We start from the raw sequence: 21,486 nt of genomic DNA on the forward strand, positions 1-21,486 counted from the left end.
GGGAATGAGAATGGGACTTGGGGAAGAGGTCCCAGTAGCTCCTACCTGCTCGGTGGCTGGACAGGACCCTCCGAGGAGACACTGAGGCGCCGGCCCCGCGCGGACCCCGCCCCCGCCCGTGGGCGGGTGGCGCTGTCCCGGGTGCTGATCGGGGAGCTAGGTGGGGCGGGGGCGCGGCTGCGCGGAGCCGGGCTGTGTGTGTGTGTGTGTGTGCGCGTGTGCGCGCGCGTGTGTGTGTGCGTGTGCGTGTGTGTGCGCGTGTGTGTGCGCGCGTGTGTGTGTGCGTGTGCGTGTGTGTGTGCGTGTGTGCGCGCGTGTGTGTGTGTGTGTGTGCGTGTGCGTGTGTGTGTGTGTGCGTGTGTGTGTGTGCGCGCGCGAGAGAGAGAGAGAGACAGAGAGAGACAGAGAGAGACAGAGAGAGGAATTCGTCCTGGGTAAGCGTGAAGCCCAGCCCCGCCCCTAGTCCATCCCCCACCACGATGGCGACCATGGACGTTCATCCTGGTGCCTTAGAATTTTCTGCCTTCTGGTCCAGTCATAGGACATCCACATCGCTGCCCCCCACTCCCAATACACACACAAAACACACACAACCCTAACAGCTCAAAGAACTTGGCGCAAGGACACCGGGTCCTAGGACCCAAGAGACGCCCCGCCCCCGCCCCGACTCACGTATTCGGATATCTGGACCCCGAGAGACTCAGCATCAAAGTCGCCAGGATATCGGCCCCATATATCACCCTCTAAGGTCCGCTAACACCAAGCCCAGGAGGGAAAAACCCAAAACCACCACCACAACCACCGCCAGCTCCAGCGAACCTCATCCATACCGCCCAGATCCTGGACACAGACGTCTGAACACCCAGCCTTCTCTGAGAGACTCAACCATCCAAACCTACCTTTTTCAGGTGCAAAACTATGGGTATCTCTAATTCCTTCCCTAGGACTTAGATATCAGGAACCCACCCTCACTCCCACCCCCGGTATTATTTCCAGACCCAGAAATCCACTGGCGCAACCGTCTCTGGGAAGAACAGTGATTTAATAAATTATGGGACAGAAGAAACATATATGCACACAGTGGGGTACAGGGAGACCTCAGCAGAGGGATTCCTTTCAACACCAGATTATAGAAGACTGATTTGGCTTCTGAAGTAAAAGCAGAGCAGGATCCTGCCTGCCCACGCTCCTCAGGTAGCCAGAATTCCAGACCCTAATTCCTTCCTTCCTTGGAATCCAGGTTGCAGCCTGTTTCTTTGAGAACCTGCCCCCAGCTTCCTCCTCCCTCAAAGAACTAGGAAATCCAAGCTACCACCCCTCTCCTCCTTCAAGGACCCAGGGGCCTCCAGCACCCACAGTACTCGTGAATTGAAGCCCATCATATCCCTCTCCCCTAGGGAAACAGGAGGTTAGGCTCCCATCCCCCCTCCTCCCACAGGGCCCAGGAGTCTGGGACCTCAGCCCTCTGCTCTCCCAGGGGTCCAGGAATCTGGGCTCAAGTGGAGATCCAGAGCTTGAACATAGCTGTGCTGTGGGCTCAATCCTCCTGCAGCTTAGACCTCCAAGTTGTGGGCCTGGATGGCAGCGACATTCTCATAGATATGGTCTGCCGCATTCTCATAGGTAGCCTCCTTCTGAGCTGGGGCTGGGGCTGACTGTTGGAGGAACCGCAGGATGCACTTGTGTAGGAACACGTACTGCGCCTGGGGAGGAGGCATGCGGAGTGAGGGGTGCCCTCTTGGCAACTGGCTGCTTTCCCAGGGTCCCCTGTCCCACCCCCAATTCCTGCCCTGTGTCCCTTAGGAGCTTCGTCACCTCAGTCTGCACCATCAATGGCCGGCTTTCTCTCATCTTCTTCAGGAAGTTGAAGGGCCCTACGAGACCCTCACACTCCAGCTGCCGGAGCAGGACATCCAGGGCAATTAGTGTGCCGGTGCGGCCCACGCCAGCACTAGGCAGGGACAAGGAAAGGGTCAGACCATGGGAGGGAGCAGTCTGGAGTCTTGGCTGATAGGAAGGAACTGTTTTTGGAGCACTCGGGGATCACAGTATTCAACAAGATACAGTTAAAGTGGGGATTACTTAATAAAAAAGTAATAACAGTAACTATGCCTAGAGTTCTTTCCATCTCTTAGGCCCTCTTCTAAGTGCCTTACCTGCCTCTTTCACTCCTCCTAAGCCTAAGAAGTAGGATCTATTAGCATGACCATTTTACAGATGGGTAAATTGAGGCTGAGCAATGTGAAGTTATGTGTCTCAGGTTACTTGGGTAATAAATGACAGAGTTGGGGTTCAAACACAGGAAGATGAACTCCTGAGCTAATCACTTTTGGTTTTCTTTAAACATAAAATTAATCATTTTAACATGCACAATCCAGCAGCATTTAGTACATTCATGAAGTTGTGAAGCCATCACCTCTATCTAGTACTAAAACACTTTCACCATCCCAAAAGAAGACCCCTTACCCACTAAGCAATCACTCCCCATGACCCCCTTTCTCTCCTGCTGGTGGAAACCACTAATCTGTCTTCTGTCTCTGTGGATTTGCCTATTCTGGACATTTCTTATTAATGGAATCAAATAACGTGTTTTTTTTCATCTGGCTTCCTTCACTGAGCATGTTTTCAAAGTTCATCTGTGTTATAGCATGTGTCAGTGCTTCATTCCTTTTTATGGCTCCAGCTAATGATTTAAATTAACCACTATGCAAGACTCCCTTCTGCGCTTGGGGGGGGGGGATAAAATGACAATGGGGACACCTCCAGAGGGTACTATTTGGGTACAGGGCTAGTCTTAGTACACAGTACAGCAGAATGGTTAAAAGTCCCACCATGGGCATCAGGCGGAAACGAATCCCAGTTCAGCCAGTTACTACTGGCCTCGAACTCAGTGACTTATGCCTCTGACTGAGTTTCCTTAGTTCAGCTCAGCTCTAAAATATGCAGGAAAGCCCTTTATCATGAAGCTGTGCTGAGGGTCAGCAAAACAGTGGCTGTAAATGTCACATACATGTCAACTATCATTGAAACCAGAGCCCGAATTTCAAAAGCTGTCACCCCAGAGCAAGTTCCTCTCCTCATCCTCCTAGTATTTATATTCAGGTAAAATCTAATCCATGGCGGCTTCAGCGTAAATGTCAGGAAAGCAGTTCGTGGGGTGAAGCCTAGCACGTGAGCTCAAGAAGGTGTTTCACATGTTCCTCAGAATCTTTGGCTGCTTTCTTCTGCTCCATTACCCCTTTTCCCTTCTCTTTTTCCTCATCTATATCTTCTCTTCCTTTACTTTTTCATCTTTCTTTCCCATCTTTTCATCTTTATCTTTCTTCCCTTAATCTGCTTCACAGCACCCCTTTATCTTCAACATCCACCTCTGCCACTTCCTTCTTCTATCTCCTCTATAGGTGCCTGGGGACCCATCAAGCACCATTTTCTTTCTTCCTTCCTTTCCTTTTTTTTTGGAGGGAGGGCAGCTGGCCTGTATGGGAATTCAAACTGTTAACCTTAGTGTTGCCAACACCATGCTCTAACCAAGTGAGATAACTGGCCAGCCCTTTTACCACATTTTCTGAGTCCCAAGGGGGTGGTTCTCCCCAAAGGAGAGGGTTCCTGGCTGGTCCTCACCTACAATGCACAATGGGTGGGCCTCCCTCCATGGTCTGGTCCAGCCACTGCCGAAGCATCTTCCAGAAAGCGAGCAAGGGGTCTGGGGAGTGGGGGACACCGTGGTCTGGCCAGGCCAGGTAGTGGAATTGGCGCACGAATAGAGTCTTCTGCTCCTCCATCTGGAAGGAGTGGGGGTTGCGAGAGAGAGCTCGTAGGCTCCGAAGTCATGGGGAGAGCCTGAACAGATGGTTTCTACAACAGACAGAGTATTCCCTGGGGCACATTGTGGTCCCTTGGGGAGTGAGTGGAAGGTTACACTTCATGGAAACTTCTGGGAGTGAGTGTGGGAAGGGCTGCTTGGAATTTCATGAAGGAGGAGTTGAGGGCCAGGATGGGGTTGGAGGGACTTACATGGAGGAGCTGCAGATCGCGGACTGTCCAGTTCTCCATCACCTTCTCATCCATCAGGGTCACCTGTAGGTGACGATGGGTGCAGGGCTGAGCGTCCAAAGGCCAATAGTGCTCACACTTCACCTGGGAGAAGACAGAGGTGGAGGAGCATCAGAGAACGGGAGGCCCCTCTGCACTGTGGCTTTTCTATTCAGGGCTGCTTGGAAATGAGGCAAGACTACGGGCATCCAGGTGTAGAATCACACAAGTCAGGAGGACCCCACTTCACAAGGTCAGTGGGACCAGCTTCCTATGTGGACAGTCTGGGAGTGGTGGCGGAGGGTTCAATTTTGAAGATGGTTGGGGACATATTGGAGGAATTGGTGAGGTCTGGATTGGGGTCTACATTGGATCAGTGTCTGGGGCAGGGTTGTGGGTTGGAGCTCAGGGGTCAGCACCCAGGACTGAGGTCTCTTCTCACCCGGCCAGACTCCACACAGTTGGTCAGCATGACCAGGGTATGGCTCTGCTGTTCCCACACCAAGCGCCAGAAATCACCCATGGTCTGTGGCAGAGGACCCTGGGCTGCAATAAACTCCTGGGAGTTCCAAAGACCCTGGTTGAGGATGGCAGGCAAGTCAGGGGGGTCAGCAAATGATCCCCTCTGGCCCTTATCCCTCCAAGCTTGTTGTGCATCCTTCTGGTCCCAACCACAACCTTACAGGCATGAAGCTGGCGTTGATGTAGTCAGAGCCTGGTTCCCCAGGGAGGGGCTTCAGGGGCACCCGTGACCAGTCATCTAGGAGAAGAGGCCAGCATTAGCCACACGGAGAGAGTGGTGAGAGACCCAGAGAAACCCTGAGAGACACAGAGACAACACCGAGACCCAGAGACAGAAATCATGCCAAGATTCAGACAGACACTGGCAGCTATGTAGAGACTGAGAGGGGCAGAAGGACCTCAGCTGGGAAAGTGTCCAGGAGGACTCTCAAGAGGACCCACTGAGAGGAGGAGCTTTGTCTCTCATTGGAGATAAGAGAAGGGGACCAGGGATGGGGTGTTGACTAGATTGGGGTGGGGGACAAAGGCAGCAGAAGCCTAAGACTCACAGGGGAGCACATTTCTGTAGCGGTTCTTGGCACTGTTCTCTGGAGCTGAAGCCACCATCTGAGACTGGCCATGGCCTTCCAGGGCCAATTTCTGGAGATGGAGGCAGAGGGGGTTTTCGTGGTGTTGGGTTTTCTCTAGCTCCCCCCAAGAATACCCCTGGAGCTCCCCCTGCTTTCTTCAGTGTCACCCCATTTATCCTTTGCACCCTGGGATTCCATAACACCCACAAAAATAGAATATACTTGTGCCACCTGCCCTGGGGAGCATTTGAGAGGATTGGCAGTGGGGAGGGACAGAGACTTCTTCAGGCAGACAGGAGAGCAGGTGTCAGGGGAAAATAGACCTTCTCGGTGGCAGTTGAGGGAGTTACTTTAGGATTGACCCAGCTACTCGTCATCATTATAAGATATCAATGAGTTGAAAAGATAACCATGCCTGAGAATTTCTATATATCTGAAGAAACTATGCGTGACTGCTTTTGCTTAATCCCAAAGGGTGTAGGAAGGTCTAGGATGTGTTTTAGGGCACAAGAGGCTGAGCTCAGCCCCCTCCATTCTCACCCCACCTGGTACTCCTCTGCAAAACCACAATTGCTGTCCTTCTCATTTTTCCTGACATGCTCAGCAAAGTCTTTGGCCAGGATATCCCCTGGGAAGCTGTGGGTCCGGGAGAGGAAAGGAGGGAAGAAAATAATTTAACGTCCTTTAATCCTGTCCTCTTGGGATAAAAGAAAATATGTTTTTGATTCAGCATGCAACTTCCGGGTATACAGCCAAAAGAAATGAAAGAAAAAACTTGAAGAGATATTTGTACACCCATGTTCATTGCAACATTATTCATAATAGCCCAAAGGTGGAAGCAACCTGGTGTCCATCAATTTATGAACAGATAAACAAAATGTGGTATATCCATACAGTGGAATATAATTCAGCCTTGAAAAGGAATAAGATTTTGAAACATGCTAGAACATGGATGAAACTTGAGGACATTATGCTAAGTGAAAAAGCCACAAAGACAACTACCATATGATTCCACTCATATAAGTAGTCAAATTCATAGGGACAGAGGGCCGAGCCCGTGGCGCACTCGGGAGTGTGCGGCACTGGGAGTGCGGCGACGCGCCCGCCGCGGGTTCGGGTCCTATATAGGAATGGCCGGTGCACTCACTGGCTGAGTGCCGGTCACGAATAAGACAAAAAAACAAATTCATAGGGACAGAAAGTAGAATGGTGTTTGCCAGGGATTGGAGGAAGGAGGGAATGGGGAATTCTTGTTTAATGAGTACAGAATTTCAGTTTTGCAAGATGAAAAGAGTTCTGGAGATAGGTGGTGGTGATGGTTGCACAACGATGCAACTGTGCTTAACGCCACTGGACTGTATACTTAAAAATGGTTATAATGGTAAATTATGTTATATGTATTTTACCACAATTTTTTAAAATTTAAAAAAAGAATTTTTTTTAAAGGAAAAGGTATTTCTTCTCACATTTAGGGCTACTCCCTTTCTCCTGGGCTCTGAATCTAAATCCTTCCCACTTTCTCAGGGCCCTCCAGCCATCATTTCTTCCCTCTTCTGTATCTATACCCTCTTCTCTTTCTTTTTAGCTTGTAAGCATGCTAATCTCTCCTCCTCTATGTTAAAAAAAAAAATTCCTTGACTTCAGGTAGGTCGAGCTCTTTCTCCCTCCTCCCCTTATGCTATAGTTTTATAAATGCTGTCTTGACCCAGTGTTGAGGTCGTGGCTCAAGCCCCGTCATTTCCTCTTTTCAAGCAGATGATTAAATAAACATCCCCAACTATCCCCCTTATTGGGCTTTGACACTCCCAGCCACTATCCACCTGCCCTCATCACCAGACAACCAGGGACAGCTCCTATGCCCCAGAGCTCATGAAATTATTCAAAGTAGCCAATCCTAAGCCCATTTACCCTGCCTTGCCCATTTCCTCCCATGGAAAACACAATAAAGTCTCCTGCCCACAGTTCCTCCCTCTCCCTCTATCTCCTGCCTTACGCCTGTGCTTCCTTCCCCAGGTGACCCCTCATGGCGGGACAGGTACTTCCTCTCTTGGGATCTGTGAGTATAATAAATTCTCTTTTCAATGGCAGTCATCTCTGATCTGTTGGCCTCACCACATCTAAATAATAATAAAACTCATTAAAACACCCCTTCCTACTCAAACTTCTCATGCAGAGCAGGTTTCTCCCCTTCCTTTCACCACATCACCGTCACCAATACTATGGGCAGCATCTCTTTCCAAAGTCATCGTGGGCCTCCCTATTTCTAATTCCAAAGGTCACCTCTCAGTCCATACCCTGCTTGACCACTCAGCAGCATTCAGCACCCCCGACTGTGCCTTTCTTGTTTTCCTGGATCTGCCTCTTCCTGAACACCTGTCCTGGTTTGCTCCCCACCTCTCTGGTTTTTGCTTGTCCATTTCCTAGGTGGGCTCCTCTTCCTCTGTTCATCCTAAAAAGTCAAGTGTTCTCCAGAGTTTGTCCCCAAGCCTCTTTTCTCACTGCACATACACATCTTATAGGGTTTTGTCCACTTCTGTAGCTTCACTTTCTTTCTTTCTTTTTTTTTCTTTTTTTTTTTTGGCAGCTGGTTGCTGGTCACAAAATGCTTAATGTACATACAAGGTCAGAATCAATGCAGTAATGTGGAATCGAATCAATGTGGTAATAAGTTGCAGGTGCTGTATAAGGCATGTGGCACAAGTAAGATGCTCAAGTTTACTGGAGTGGCATGCTAGCTAGGACAGGTCCTGTGGTGAAGAAGAAACGGGACATCACCTTCCTCCAACACCCATATCTACTCTAGCTCATACATCTGCATCAGATGGCCACTGCCTCAGTTTATAGCTCATCCTTTTGTACCCAAGCCATCACACCTGGTCTCCAATTCCCTTCTCTCCCTATCCCATCTCTCCCCTGTATCAATCCAAAGGGATCTTTCTGGGCCAGCCTATGGCTCACTCGGGAGAGTGTGGTGCTGATAATATCAAGGCCACGGGTTCGGATCCCATATAGGGATGGCCGGTTAGCTCACTGGGTGAGCGTGGTGCTTACAACACCAAGTCAAGGGTTAAGATCCCCTTACCGGTCATCTTTTTAAAAAGAAAAAAGAAAGAAGGGATCTTTCTAACATAGAGGGGTTTTTTGTAAAGATTATTGACCTAATGAGGAGTAAGAGTGATGAGAACATTTGCTTAGTTTCTCCTGAACAATTGAATGTGTCCAAACGCTCATTCAATGTCTCCACTTAAATGTGTAATGAGCATCTCAAACATCATGTTTCCACAGCTGAGCTTCTGATACTTTCTGCCAAACCTGCTCCCCGCATAGTCATTCCATCTCAAGGAACGGTGACTCTAGTCTCTCTGGCATTCAGGCTAAAGTCCTCGGAGTCACCTTGAGCCCTCTCTGAGTCTCATACTGCATATCCATTCTTCATCCAGATCTGTTGTTTAAACTCTCAAAGTGGTTCTAGAATCTGACCACCTGTAACTATCTCCTGGTCCAAGACATAATCACCTCTTGTCTGGATCATTATAAATCTCTTCCAGGGTCCCCTACTTCTGACTTTTCTTCTTAAACATGTTAGAGGTTACCGGTCTATTCAAAACTCTCCAAAAATTCCCATTTCAGAATAAAACCACAGTCCTTACTTTCATCTACAAGGCTCTGCCTGATGTCTCACCTGATACTTCTCTGACATCATTTTCGACCTTCCTCCCCTTTATTCACTCTGCTCAGTCTCAAAGATGCACATAGTTCTGTAAACACCCAGGCATGCTGCTACCTGAGGACCTCTGCTCTTGCTGGCCCCTCTGCCTGGAATGCCTTTACCCAGATACACACATGGCTTCTTCCCTCACTTTCTTCAGATCAGTACTTATTTTTTTTTTTTTTTTTAAAGATGACCGGTAAGGGGATCTTAATCCTTGACTTGGTGTTTTCAGCACCACGCTCAGCCAGTGAGCCACGGGCCGGCCCTCTTCAGATCTGTACTTAAATTACTTCCTCTTAGTCATATTCTTAGCAAGACTTTTTCTGGAGACCCTATCCTAAATTTCCTCTAAATTTAACACCCTCTCTAAAATGTTCTGGGGGCTGGCTGGTTAGCCCACTTGGGAGAGCATGGTGCTGATAACACCAAGGTCAAGGGTTCAGATCCCTGTACTGGCTAGCTGCCCAAATAAATAAAATATCCTTCTATCTTTCCTATCCTCTCCTCTTGCTTTATTTGTGTCCAAATAGACAACATAATCTTTATTATCTTCTTAATTAATGTCTTCTTGGTCTAGAATGTAAGTTCCAAGAGGGCAGGAATCCTTATTTTACTATTTCCTCAACACCTAGAAGAGTGCCTGATACATATTCAGCGCTCAGTTAACATTTGTTGAGTGAATAAATGAATGTCCTGGAGTTGAAATGGAAACTAATTCCAAAATCACTGGCCCAAAATAACAAATGCTGGTGAGGATGTGGAGAAAGAGGAACCCTCCTGCACTGCTGGTGGGACTGTAAATTAGTGCAGCCATTATGGAGAACAGTATGGAGGTTCTTTAAACAGCTACAGATAGAACTTCCATATGATGCAGCAATCCCACTACTGGGGATATATCCAGAGGATTGGAAAACATCAGGTCGAAGGGATACCTGCACTCCCATGTTTATTGCAGCTCTATTTACAATAGCCAGGATATGGAACCAATCTAAATGTCCATCAATGGATGACTGGATAAGGAAATTATGGTATATATACACAATGGAATATTACTCAGCCAGAAAAAGAATGAAATTCTACCATTTGCAGCAATGTGGATGAGCCTGGAGAAAATTATTCTAAGTGAAACAACCCAGGTACAGAAAGAGAAATACCACATGTTCTCACTCATAACTAGGAGCTGAATCCATAAATAGACGAATGAACAATACAGAGAGACAGATGGAAAGAAAGAAACAACAATCACAGTAATATGTCGAACTTTTAGAAAACTAGGGGTGGAAAGGGGAAGTAAGGGGAAAGGGAGGGGGGCTAATGAGAAATTGGTCAATGGACACAAAGAATGATTGCATATTGTAATGATGAATAAGCTACCTACACTGATCTAACCACCACATATTCTACACAATTATTGAAAATCAACGTTGTACTCCACATGTATATATAATATAATTAATTAATTAATTAATCACTGGCCCAGTCTGCTTAGGGAGTGAGTCACAATGAAAAGGTTGTGGTCCCTGTTGCAGAGGACATTAGTCCCTTGAGAGACTATTGTGGGTGGGGCTGGCTGGTTAGCTCAGTTGGTTAGAGCATGGTGTTATAACACCAAGGTCAAGGGTTTGGATCCCAATACCAGCCAGCCTCAAAATATAATTAAAAAATAAAAAAGTAAAGTTGGGTGAATCATTTGGAAAAAGACTATTGTGGGTGAATTCATTGATCCAGTTCTCTGACCTATCCAGTGACCAGCAAACACTCCTTTACCTGACCTGAAAGTGATTCTTCTTTGAATGCTCCCTCAAAACTTTCTGCTCACCTGAAGACCAGGTCCCTGGGTCCTACTTTCTCCTGGTTCTTCTTATTCCTGGGAAAAAGACATTGGGATGAAAGTCTCAGGAGTGAGGATGGAACTAGGAATTTTCCACCTTCCTTACCCCAGCCCCCATCCTCCAGGTGGTGAGTGCCACGCTGAGTCTCACCTCCTCTTCAGGAAGAAAATCAGCAGGCACACCAGGATGAGAAACAGGAGGGTGCCCACAATGGCTCCAGCAATGACCCCTGGTGGGAGGAGGCATTGGGATGCTCTATGTTAGATCCCAGATCTTGTCAACTGATTTCCTATCTCCATTCTCACCCAGCACTGAGATTAGAGAGCCCACAGAGTAGATGCTAAAGCAGAGAAGGGAAAGGAAAAACATTCTGGAAAAAGTGTCATCTCTCACCCAGTCTTTCTTTTTCCTCTGTCATTTCCCCAGAAGCCTAGTCAAAATACATCATTTTCTCAGATGAAATGGTTGCTAAAGAGTGACTTTCCAAAGATGGCAGAATAGACAGTTCCCAGCATCACTCTCTCCCAGAAATCAACCAATTTACAACTATAAAAATGTAATATCAGCCAAGCCGGGGCTGCTGGAGCTCAGGGGAAGAGGAGGAGAGACCTATGGAATTCATGAAGGTGGGAGAAACCACGATGAGAGAAAGAAAAAACTGTTCTGAGCTTTTTGGGCTGTGGCCACTTCAAGGCTGGAGCTGCTGAGTGCATGGAGCAGGAGCCGGCAGAATCTGCAGCTGTGCCCTTCAGATGGAATTATTTGGAGGCGGCAGGGGAGAAGAGGGCCTTGGCAGCCCCCGGGACAGCAGGACCACTAATAGGGTTCCTGTGGACCCACGCAGGAATGAGGAGCCAGAACAGCTGAAAAAGGGGAGCCATTCAGAGGCCAGTGAGTCATTGCAAGGGACCAGCACAGGGCCCATCCCATGGAAAGTGTTTGGAGCTTGGGCGGTGGGGGAGATGGGTCCACTGGGAGAACACTGGGACACAGTAAGGACAGCTGACCCACCCCCCAATCAGCGCAGGACTATTCAGAGACTGGTCAGGAATGCAGAATTGCATGGGACGCAGTTTGAAGAAAAGACTCAGGCCCAGATCAGAGTTTCTACACAACCCAGGTGCGCTAGGTCTCTGGAGGGCTGGAAGTACCTATAAGGTCAACCATTTAAACCCTGAGCTGCACAAAAAGCCTTCCCTAGGGAAACAGCAGCAAAGCAGCAATTTAGCTCAACCACACAGCTCAAGTACTAGTCCCCACAAGAAGTTCCCCTGTTTTAGAAGTAAGCAAAAGACAAAAAATTAGTTCCAGCCCAGGCATACCACCAACACCAGGCACACCTCCTGGGCACTGGATGCTTGGAGCCAGGGACCAGACCCCACTCCCACATCCAAGCACAATACACCAGCACCTCGGAGCCTGCCCAGTAACCCAGGGCATGGAGAAGGGGACCAGACACACCCCACAACCAGGCACACTACCAGCACCAAGGAGCATGCCAAAAATATCACCTCTGTGTGGGTGGCCCACCCCATCCACCACAATAACCATGGCTGCCGCAAAAGCAGCTACATGCTGCAACCACCCAGCAGATGGTCCACCAGCCACTGGAGTGCATTGACACAAGGAAAGTCACCAGCAGAGATAAAGAAAAGAAGGGGATGTCTCTCTCCACAAAGCCGATTCCAGAGTGACAGAAGAAGCATCTATTATCTATGATAATATTGGGGGACCTGATTACACCTCTCAGCATTGGACAGATCATTTGGACAGCAAATCAACAGAGTTACCATTATTCTTTCAGAAGGAAAGAAGAAATGTAGGGTAATTAGAGGGGGGAAGGGAGAAGGAGAGGGGGAGGGGAAGAAATTAGACAAGGGGCATAAAGAATAATTATGATTTGTAACAATATATATGCTAGTAATATTGATTTGATCAACATATCTCAATGAACCCCAAAAATATTTATAATCAATTTTGATTAAATAAACAAAATGAATTAAAATAAGGGTGACTTTCCCCTTCCTTGGCCTAGACTAGTGGTTCCCAACAAGAGGGTTTTGTTATTGTTTTTTTTTTTATTTATTTTTATTTTTTATTTATTTATTTTGTTGTTGTTGTTGTTGTTTCGTGACCGGCACTCAGCTAGTGAGTGCACCAGTCATTCTTATATAAGATCCGAACCCGCAGCGGGAGCGTTGCCGCGCTCCCAGCACAGCACTCTACCAAGTGCGCCACGGGCTCGGCCCGGGTTTTGTTATTGTTGTTGTTGTTGTTTTGTCCCCAATGGGACACTGGGCAGTGTCTGGAGACATTTTGGGTTGTCACACCTTGGGGGTGGGGAAGCTATTGGCATCTAATGAGCGGAGGCAAGAGATGCTGCTCAGCATTTTACAGTGCGCAAGACAGCCCCCATGATAGAGAATGATCTAGCCCAAAATGTCAATAGTGCCATGATTGAGGCAACACTTTGCTGGTCAAGAAACCACTCCCAAGCATTGACGGTTTCAGTTCTCCCCAGAATTGAGGCTTCGTTTTTCAGAGGTTCTGTTTGCTGGGGGATTGGCTCCCAAGCAATGGGCCCTACTGAGGTCTGGTGGTGTCTAAGACCTTGGTTGGTCCCAGTCTCTGATGGGCACAGTTCTCCCAGGATCTGTTCTTAGATGACTGGTCTTAGGGTAGAAACAAGCCCAGGGCCCACTTCCATCAACCATGGAGGCCCCCAGCTGCAGCTCTTCAATAGTCTTGATCATTAGGGGAGCCTGCTTGTTCAACAGGCTCTAGTAGGGTCTTATAGTCTATAGGGGAAACTCATTTCCTTCATGGATTTAGTCCCAGATAATTGGACTAGAATATTTGTCCTCTCGGGGACCCTTGTTGCTAAGAGAGAGACACTACCAGGCAATGGGATCTAATGAAGCCTAGTTTGAAGCAGCATCACTGCATCAGCCTCCAGTCTCTCTCCATATCGAAGACCCAATCTTATAAGATGCCCCAGGGCCAAGCCCGTGGCGCAGTCGGGAGAGTGCAGCGCTGGGAGCGCAGCGACGCTCCCGCCGCAGGTTCGGATCCTATATAGGAATGGCAGGTGCACTCACTGCCTGAATACCGGTCACAAAAAAGACCAAAAAAAAAAAAAAAAAAGATGCCCCAATTCCTAGGAAGCAATTGATGGGGTGAAGTGAGGACTATGGCCACAGTTATGGTAAATGGTCAGAACTTTCCAAAGTATGAGATTCAAATGTCTTCAAAAGACACATTGATAAATGTAAAATGGTGCAGCCATGTTGGAAAAAAATTCAGCAGCTAAAGAGACTTACCTTATGACCCATCAATTCTACTCCTGGGCATACACCCAAGAGAAATGAAGACATATGTTCACACAAAAATCTGTACACGAATGTACACAGAAGCATCACTCATCATAGCCAAAAAGAAACAGCCCAACTGATTTATCAACTGATAAATGGATAAGTAAAGTGAGGTATGTACATGCAATGGAATATTATTTCACAATAAAAAGGAATAAAGTACTGATCCATGCTACCACGTGGATGAACCTTAAAACCATTATGCTCAGTGAAAGGGGCCAGTCACAAAGGACTGCATAATGTGTGAATGCATTTTTTACAAAATGTTCAGGATAGGCAAATCTATAGAGACAAAAAGTAGGTTAGAGATTTCCTAGGGCTGGGAGATGCGGAATGGGGGAACTAGGAGGTGAGATGGTAAAGGGGAGCGAGTTTTCTTTCTGGGGTAATGAAAATGTTCTAAAATTACTAGTGGCTGATGGTTACACAAGGTTGTACATATACTAAAAGTCACTGAATTGTACCTTTAAGTGGTTGAATTGCATATTATGTGAATTACATCTCAATAAAGCTGTTTTAAAGAAAATGGGGAAAAAATGGCAAATAAACAAACAAAAAAACCCCTCACGACAGGGCCCCATGCAATCTAACTCTCGGGCCCGGTGGGGCTCTGCTCACCTGCACTCTCAGTGTGGCAGATCACAGAGGCAGGAGGGGCCTTCTTTCCATCCCAGACAGTCACGACGGTGGCTGAGTAGGACTTAGCCGGCCTGAGACCCAACACGGACACACCCGTCCAACATGAAGCTCTGTCCTGGGAGCTCCACTGCTCACCCACCTCCATCTCAAATGCCTCGTAGCCCCCTGAGGGGCAGGACCAGTTCAGGATGACCCCATAGCCCCCTGAGGTGCTGATGCAGGAGGTGATGGTGACTGGGTTTGGGTCTGGGTGAACGGAACAAGAGGAGTTGACAGGAGTCATTCAAGGAGGCTTTCCACTCCCACCCATCCCCACCACTAGTCATGCCATTTCTCTAGGAACTAGCTCATCTCTTCCTCCCCCAAACCAGAATAACTCATCTTACTTCATTTTCTGTTCTCCCCACATGGACATAAACATGTCCCTTCAAACTACAACTCCCATGAGATTTTGGACTCTGTGTATCACTGTGACTTATGAAGTCTTGACACCATAGCCTGCTGGGATTTGTAGTCCATTCACTTCCCCTGGCCCTCACGGTCTGATCTAAGCCAGGTAAAGGAAGGGTAGGGCCTCTCACCTGTGGATGCACAGAGGCTCTGTGTGGAACTGGCTACATCATTCCTCTCTGCCCACACGCTGAAGTTGTACAGAGTCCCGGGTTCGAGGGCCTTCACTTCGTACCTGGTTTCATTGGTCCAGACAGTCTGGTTAGCCCAATCTTCTTGGGGGTCTTGCTCCCTCTGGAGGTATCCCCCACTGGTCCACTGGACCCAGTATATGTAAAGCTGAGAGTGGGTGTCTTCAGGGGCATTCCATTGAAGGGTGACTGAGTTGTTGGTCTGAGTTATGTTCTGCAGATCCGTGACCTCATTGGGAGCTGAGAAGACAGGAGCAAAGCCTAAGGGGGTATCCTGAAGGACCCTCTTATCTGAGCCTGCTCACTTCCCCTCCCTGCCCCCACCCCCTGCCACCAGCAAATCTGAGATGCCCCAGTTATCTATATCAATGGCTCTAGTTACTAAGGAGTGTGAACCACAGAGAAGAGCCTAGAAACCCAAGCCAGTAAGGACTAGGATCTCCTGGGCCCTTTCTGTCCCCTGGCTACAGCTCTGGGTCCCACCAGTCACCTTTCAGTTCTCCCCAAATGGACACAAATAGGTTCACTGAAACTACAACTCCAATGAGTCCCTGGACTCTCTATATCACTGCAACTTAGGAAATCATAACCCCGTGGCCTGATGGGTTTGCAGTCCATCACTTCTCATGGACCTCAAAGTCTGACCTTTCTTTATTGCCTCTCCCACGAGCAGCCCAGGACAGATACTTTTTCACTTCTAGACACACCAGGTTTCTAGAGGGAACTGACAACTTTAGTCTTCTTAGCATGAGTGGTCAAAAGTTAAAGAGTTTCAGGTTCTATCAACAGTGAACCTAATTTCTGGTAATTTTGGTTTTTCTCTCACTTGGGACCCACCATGTGTAGGCTGAGAGGTGGGGTTCTCTTGGTTCATCCAATTCACTGGGACCAGCTGTTGACTACTGTCCAGCTGGTGACTTTGTTCGTTCCGGAAAGGGGGTGCTGGACAGTCAGGGGCTCTCCCTGACTCCAAAGAGCTCATTTCCAAAGATGGAAAAGACAGACTCCAGGGCCGAGCCCGTGGCACACTCAGGAGAGTGCGGTGCTGGGAGCGCAGCGACGCTCCCACCACGGGTTCGGATCCTATATAGGAATGGCCGGTGCGCTCACTGGCTGAGTGCTGGTCACGAAAAAGACAAAAAAAAAAAAAAAAAAAACAGAAAGAAAAGAAAAGACAGACTCCATAGTTTGGAAAGCACCAGTTGCTGAGAAACAACATCTCATAGGAACAGGACCTATAAGCTCAAGCTCCAGAAAGACTGGACAGGGTCACTGAGCGCACTGTTCATCTCCTAAGAAGCTCCCAAAGTCCCTCCAATTTTCCTTCCCCTATTCCAATAGGGCTGGTTCTAGAACTGGTCTGTGTCTCACCAGTGGCCTCAATGATTGTTCTGTTATCACTGATGAGTCCATGAAGTTGTATAGGCTCCCAGGATTTCCATATCCCCCAGTCCCCAAGAGCCCCAAACACAGTGATATGCCCTGTCCCTGTGCAGCCCAGCTTGTTAAGAAATGCTTACTAGTAATGGGACCTAGAGTGACCTGGGCTCCTGCAGCTTCATGCTCAATGGCATGAGATGTCTGGACAGGTTCTTCTCTTCTTCAGGGCAGAGCCAGTCCCCAGATGTGGCCACATATGTCCTGTGGACCCAGGGAGGGTAGTCCTGACTCAATGAGACTGAAGAGACTATGAATGAAAGACCCAGAGCCCAGAGGAGGTGCCATCTTTGCCACTTCTTAAACTCTCATCAAAACAGGGAGTGGACATTGAGGCATCCCGCCTGTGGATATGTTCCACCTGGAGCCAAGTACTCTCTTCACACAGAGAATTGGTACAAGGTCCCAGGTTCAAGTCCACCAAGCTGTGATGCTGGTGTGTTGTGTTTCAGATCTCATTTTTGTCAACTTCTCCAGTTCCCTGGACCTAGTAGGTGTAGTCCCAAAGGTCTGGGCCATCAGGGGCTGCCCAGCTCAAGGCAATGGAACTGTTGATCTGACTCTTCAAAGACAGATTTGTTACTGGGTTGGGAGCTAAGAAATTAGGAAGAAGATCCAAACTGAGAAGGGGTGCAGAACAAAGGGAGGCAGTTAGTGGGCATTTTTGGTTCTCAAAGTTCCCAGTCCTTCATCAACTGTTGGTCCCAGTAGATGAAGGGTGTATGGTCTAGACTAGTGACCTCAAACTTTAATGTACACACGTATCACTGAGGTTCTTGTTCAAATGAAGGTGCTGCCTCAGTAGGTCTGAGATGAGACTGAGATTCTGCATTTCCAGTTAAGTTCTTGAGAGAGAGAGATGCTGCCCACACATCAACCATAATTTGAGTAGTTCTGTGGTCTGAATATCTGTGTTCCCACAATTCTAATCTTGAAACTTAATCCCCAATTCAGTAGTACTAAGAGGTGGGGTCTTTGAAAGGTTATTAGGTAATGAGGGTGGAGCCTTTGTGAATGGGATTAGGGCCCTTATGAAACAGGCCCAGGGGAGCTTTGTGTAATGATAGAAATGCTCTCCGACTGTCGAGTAAGGTAGGAGATAGCCCAATGGTGGATGTGGGTGGAAGACTGGGAGTCCCTCAACAGAGCTATTGAGCACATGAAATGTGGAACCGAATTTGCAACTTTAATGAGCTTAAATTTAAATAGTCACATGTGACTACCATATTGAACAATAGAGTTCTAGAGAGAGGATACTTTATGTCAGGGTGATGGAGCTGATGTCTGAGCTTCCATCCTTACTATGTGACAAAGAGGGTTGGAGTGTCCCCATTCACAGTGTCTAATTTCCCTAGAGCTCAGGTAACATGCCTTGGCCCTTATGCATCCCTGTTTGCACAGGAGGACCCTCCCTGGTCTTAGAGTCTACATTCTAGAAAATCCTAGACCCAACTGACCTAACTCAGAAGCTGGAGATGCCTTGGACATTCTTTCTTTATCTTCTGAGCCAAGACTGCCCCAGGATGGGACCAGTTTTCTCCTGCAAACTCCCGAGTATCTGGTTCAATGGGGCGCTAAGTGGCTACGGGCTAAACCATCTGCCGTGTTCTCCTGTTAGTCTTCAATCACCACCTACCACCCCCTAAAAAAAAAAAAAAAAAAAGGAAAGGAGATGGAGACTGCCTCCTACCTGTGGTAGCATTTTGAGTCTTCCAGGAGCTATTGATTCTATTCTTCTCCACCCACATCCAAAATTCATACAAGGATCCAGGTTCCAGTCCATCCACTGTGACACTGGTGTTTATTGTGTTTTGGGTCTTGTTTATGTTACCTTCTCCAGTGCAATGGATGCAGTAGGTGTAGTTCTGCAGGTCTGGGCCTTCGGGGACCTCCCAGCTCAGGGTGATGGAGCTGTTGGTCTGACCCTCCACACTCAGATTTCTAACTGGGTTGGGAGCTGAAAATTGGGACAGAAGGAGAAATTAGCTGTGGCTTCAGGTCCTCAACTTTTCCAGCCCTTCCTTAACTGTCAGACCCAGTAGGTGGAGGCGGGACGGCCCAGACTCAGGCTACCCAAATTGAGATGTGCCGTAATTATAAAATACACACCAAGTTTTGAAGAATTGGTATGAAATTAAGGATGGCAAATATCTCATTAATCCTCTTTTATATTGATTACATTATATGCAATTTTAATGACCTTCAATTTAAATGATGATGTTTTGCACCTCCTGGGCTACATAAAATATTTCATGATAATTTCTTTCACCTGTTTCTTTTTACTTATTTTGATGTGGCTGATAGAAAATTGAAATTTTCATGTACGACTTCTATTATATTTCTATTGGACTATAGAGCCTGCCATGTTCTCCTGTCAGTTCTCAACCACCCCCTATCACTTGCCTTTAAAAAAGAAAATAAAACAGTGGCTGCCTCTTACCTGTGGCAGTATTGAAAATCTCCTCAGAGCTATATGATCCATCTGTTTCCACCCACACGGAAAATGCATATGAAGACCCAGGTTCAAGTCCATCCACTGTGATACTGGTATTTGTGGTGTTTCTGGTCTCAATTTTGCCACCATCTCCAGTGCAACGGACCCAGTAGGTGTAGTTCTTAAGTTCTGAGCCCTCGGGGGCCTCCCAGCGCAAGGTGATGGAACTGGTTGTTTGAGCCTCCACACTCAGGTTTCTGACTGGGTTGGGGGCTGAAAAATGGAAGAAGGGTCTATTGCAAACAAGAGAACAGATAGCACTGTCCCTCCCAGCACCTTGAGCTCTTACCCCAAGTCCAGAAGTAACCTCTCCCATAGACCCTGCCAGGGACCACTAGACCCTCCAGGGAGACCACCCAAGAGGTACATGGGAGTTGAGGTCCCACCTCTTTGTGTGGGCAGTGAATTCAGGCAGGAAGCACTCACCGGCTGTGCTGCCCCCTGTCCAGCTACACAGGCCCTGGAAAGAGCCCAGAAAAGAAAGAATCAGTCTTCTTCGCTCCTTTCTTGACCCAGGTGAGATTGTGGGGCTGGGCAGGGCCAGCCAGTGACTCTCCCAGTCCTCTGTCCCCCGCCCCCATGAATCACCCCTGCCTGAGGAGAGGAGGGACCAGTGTGGAGCTGGGCTGTGACAAAGGTCACCTCTATGTCTGTCTTTTATGGGGGAGAGGAGGGCTGAGTATGGCAGGAGCGGGGCTCCAGGGACCCAGGAGCTGGGGTTGGCTCATCCCACAAGGCCCGGAGATAAACTTAATGGTTTCATTTCCCAAACACGACAGCCTTGGAAAACTGGGGGCTGGGAAGCGATCAACAAACTGGGAAGGGAAGACAATACTGAGGCCGCAGCCAAGAGCCCAGACACCTCAGACATGTCTCTGAGGGAGGAGGAGACGGGGGCCTGACTCCTGGGTCTGAAAGAGGAGGGGCTGAGGGGCTGGACTCCTGGGTCTGAGGGAGGAAGAGCTGGAGTTTCTGGACTCTTGGGTCTGAGAAAAGAGGGGGCTGGGGGGTCTAGACTCCTGTCTGAGGGAGCAAGTGCTGGGGACCCGATCCTGGGTGTTTGCGAGCATAGCTGAATCTTGTCTGAAGGCAGTGTTTGCTGTCACACCAGACACTGCCCTATCTCAAAATCCAGGCATAAGACTCCTCCCCATCCCCACACCCACAACTAGAAGCCCCTTTCTTTTTCCAGGGAACCACCAGCCCCTACTTCCTCAGGACCTGCGTTCAGGGGCCCCAGCTCCCTTACCCCTCAGACTGAGGAGTCCGATCCCTAGACCGTCCCTCCCTTGGAACCCTGGCTGCTGCCCAGGGCGAGGGAGCACTTACCAGTAGCACCAGGCTGCCCCAGGCCCTGAGGCCCCAACCGGCCACAGCCATGTCTCCAGAGACTGTTGAGGGACACAGGAGTCCCAGGCCTGGTCCCTCCACCTGCTGAACTTTAAACTCAAGGATTTCCCTTTCCCAGCCTCTTGGTGAAGCCAGAGGCCAGGGCGGGAAGGGGAGGAGGAGGAAGTGGAGGTTTCAAGCCTGAGGAGTCAGCTCCCAGCCCTGCCCCGTTCCTCCCCTCTTTCCACACCTCTGCTCCTTGCCCTGACACTGGAGACTCCTCTAGTCTCTTCTCCAACCCCACTTGGAATCCTCAGCCCCATCTCACCCCACTTTGTCCCATGAAAGCACCCTAAGCACCTTCTGTACTCAGTTGAAGTAAAATATTAGGCACTGCTGCCCACTGCTGTATGAACCCCCGATGCAGATCTCAGATGGTCAGAGCAGGCGAGAGCTGAAAGACCACCTGACTCCCTCTTCTCACAGGTGGATGAGTATGTGCCACAACTAGCCTAGGGTCTACATCTCACGTCCCTCCTGTCTATTTGATTCAGGCTCTGGTCCCTTCCCCTGTCCCTGCCTCTCATAAACCCTTGCAGCTCTCATAAAATGAGCCCAGGAGGCTCCCACCTCTTGGCCTTTGCATACACTGTCTCCCCCACCAGGTGCACCTGCCTACTTTTCTCCAAAAGTCTCTTTCCTACTCCTCCATTAGAATTCCACTCAGAAATTACCCATAGTGGGTCAGACGCCTTCATATCCCCGTCGGACCCTGGACTGTATCTGTCACACACAAGACTGTTTGCATTTCCATATCCACCTTGCCACATTCTACCTGTGACCTTGAGCAAGTGACTTAAATTCATAGTGACTCAGAGTCTGCATCTAGAAAAAAGTAGGCACAGCCC

At 48.5% G+C, this 21,486-nt stretch overlaps 1 protein-coding gene across 1 annotated transcript; it reads right to left on the reverse strand.

The window, feature by feature from the left end:
* Positions 1 to 1,553: 1,553 nt before the first annotated feature.
* Positions 1,554 to 20,629, reverse strand: PTPRH (protein tyrosine phosphatase receptor type H). The gene is given in 20 exon segments (XM_063089918.1): positions 1,554 to 1,703; positions 1,816 to 1,951; positions 3,622 to 3,782; positions 4,015 to 4,137; positions 4,475 to 4,609; positions 4,716 to 4,792; positions 5,103 to 5,193; positions 5,669 to 5,759; positions 10,655 to 10,702; positions 10,818 to 10,896; positions 14,657 to 14,923; positions 15,259 to 15,558; positions 16,156 to 16,295; positions 16,861 to 16,959; positions 17,140 to 17,191; positions 17,194 to 17,349; positions 18,446 to 18,712; positions 19,196 to 19,462; positions 19,676 to 19,709; positions 20,579 to 20,629. Coding segments are annotated over 20 exon segments (2,724 nt in total).
* Between the last annotated feature and the right edge of the window lie 857 nt (positions 20,630 to 21,486).

This window comes from Cynocephalus volans, chromosome 3 (assembly GCF_027409185.1).
Source record: "Cynocephalus volans isolate mCynVol1 chromosome 3, mCynVol1.pri, whole genome shotgun sequence".
NCBI lineage: Eukaryota > Metazoa > Chordata > Mammalia > Dermoptera > Cynocephalidae > Cynocephalus > Cynocephalus volans.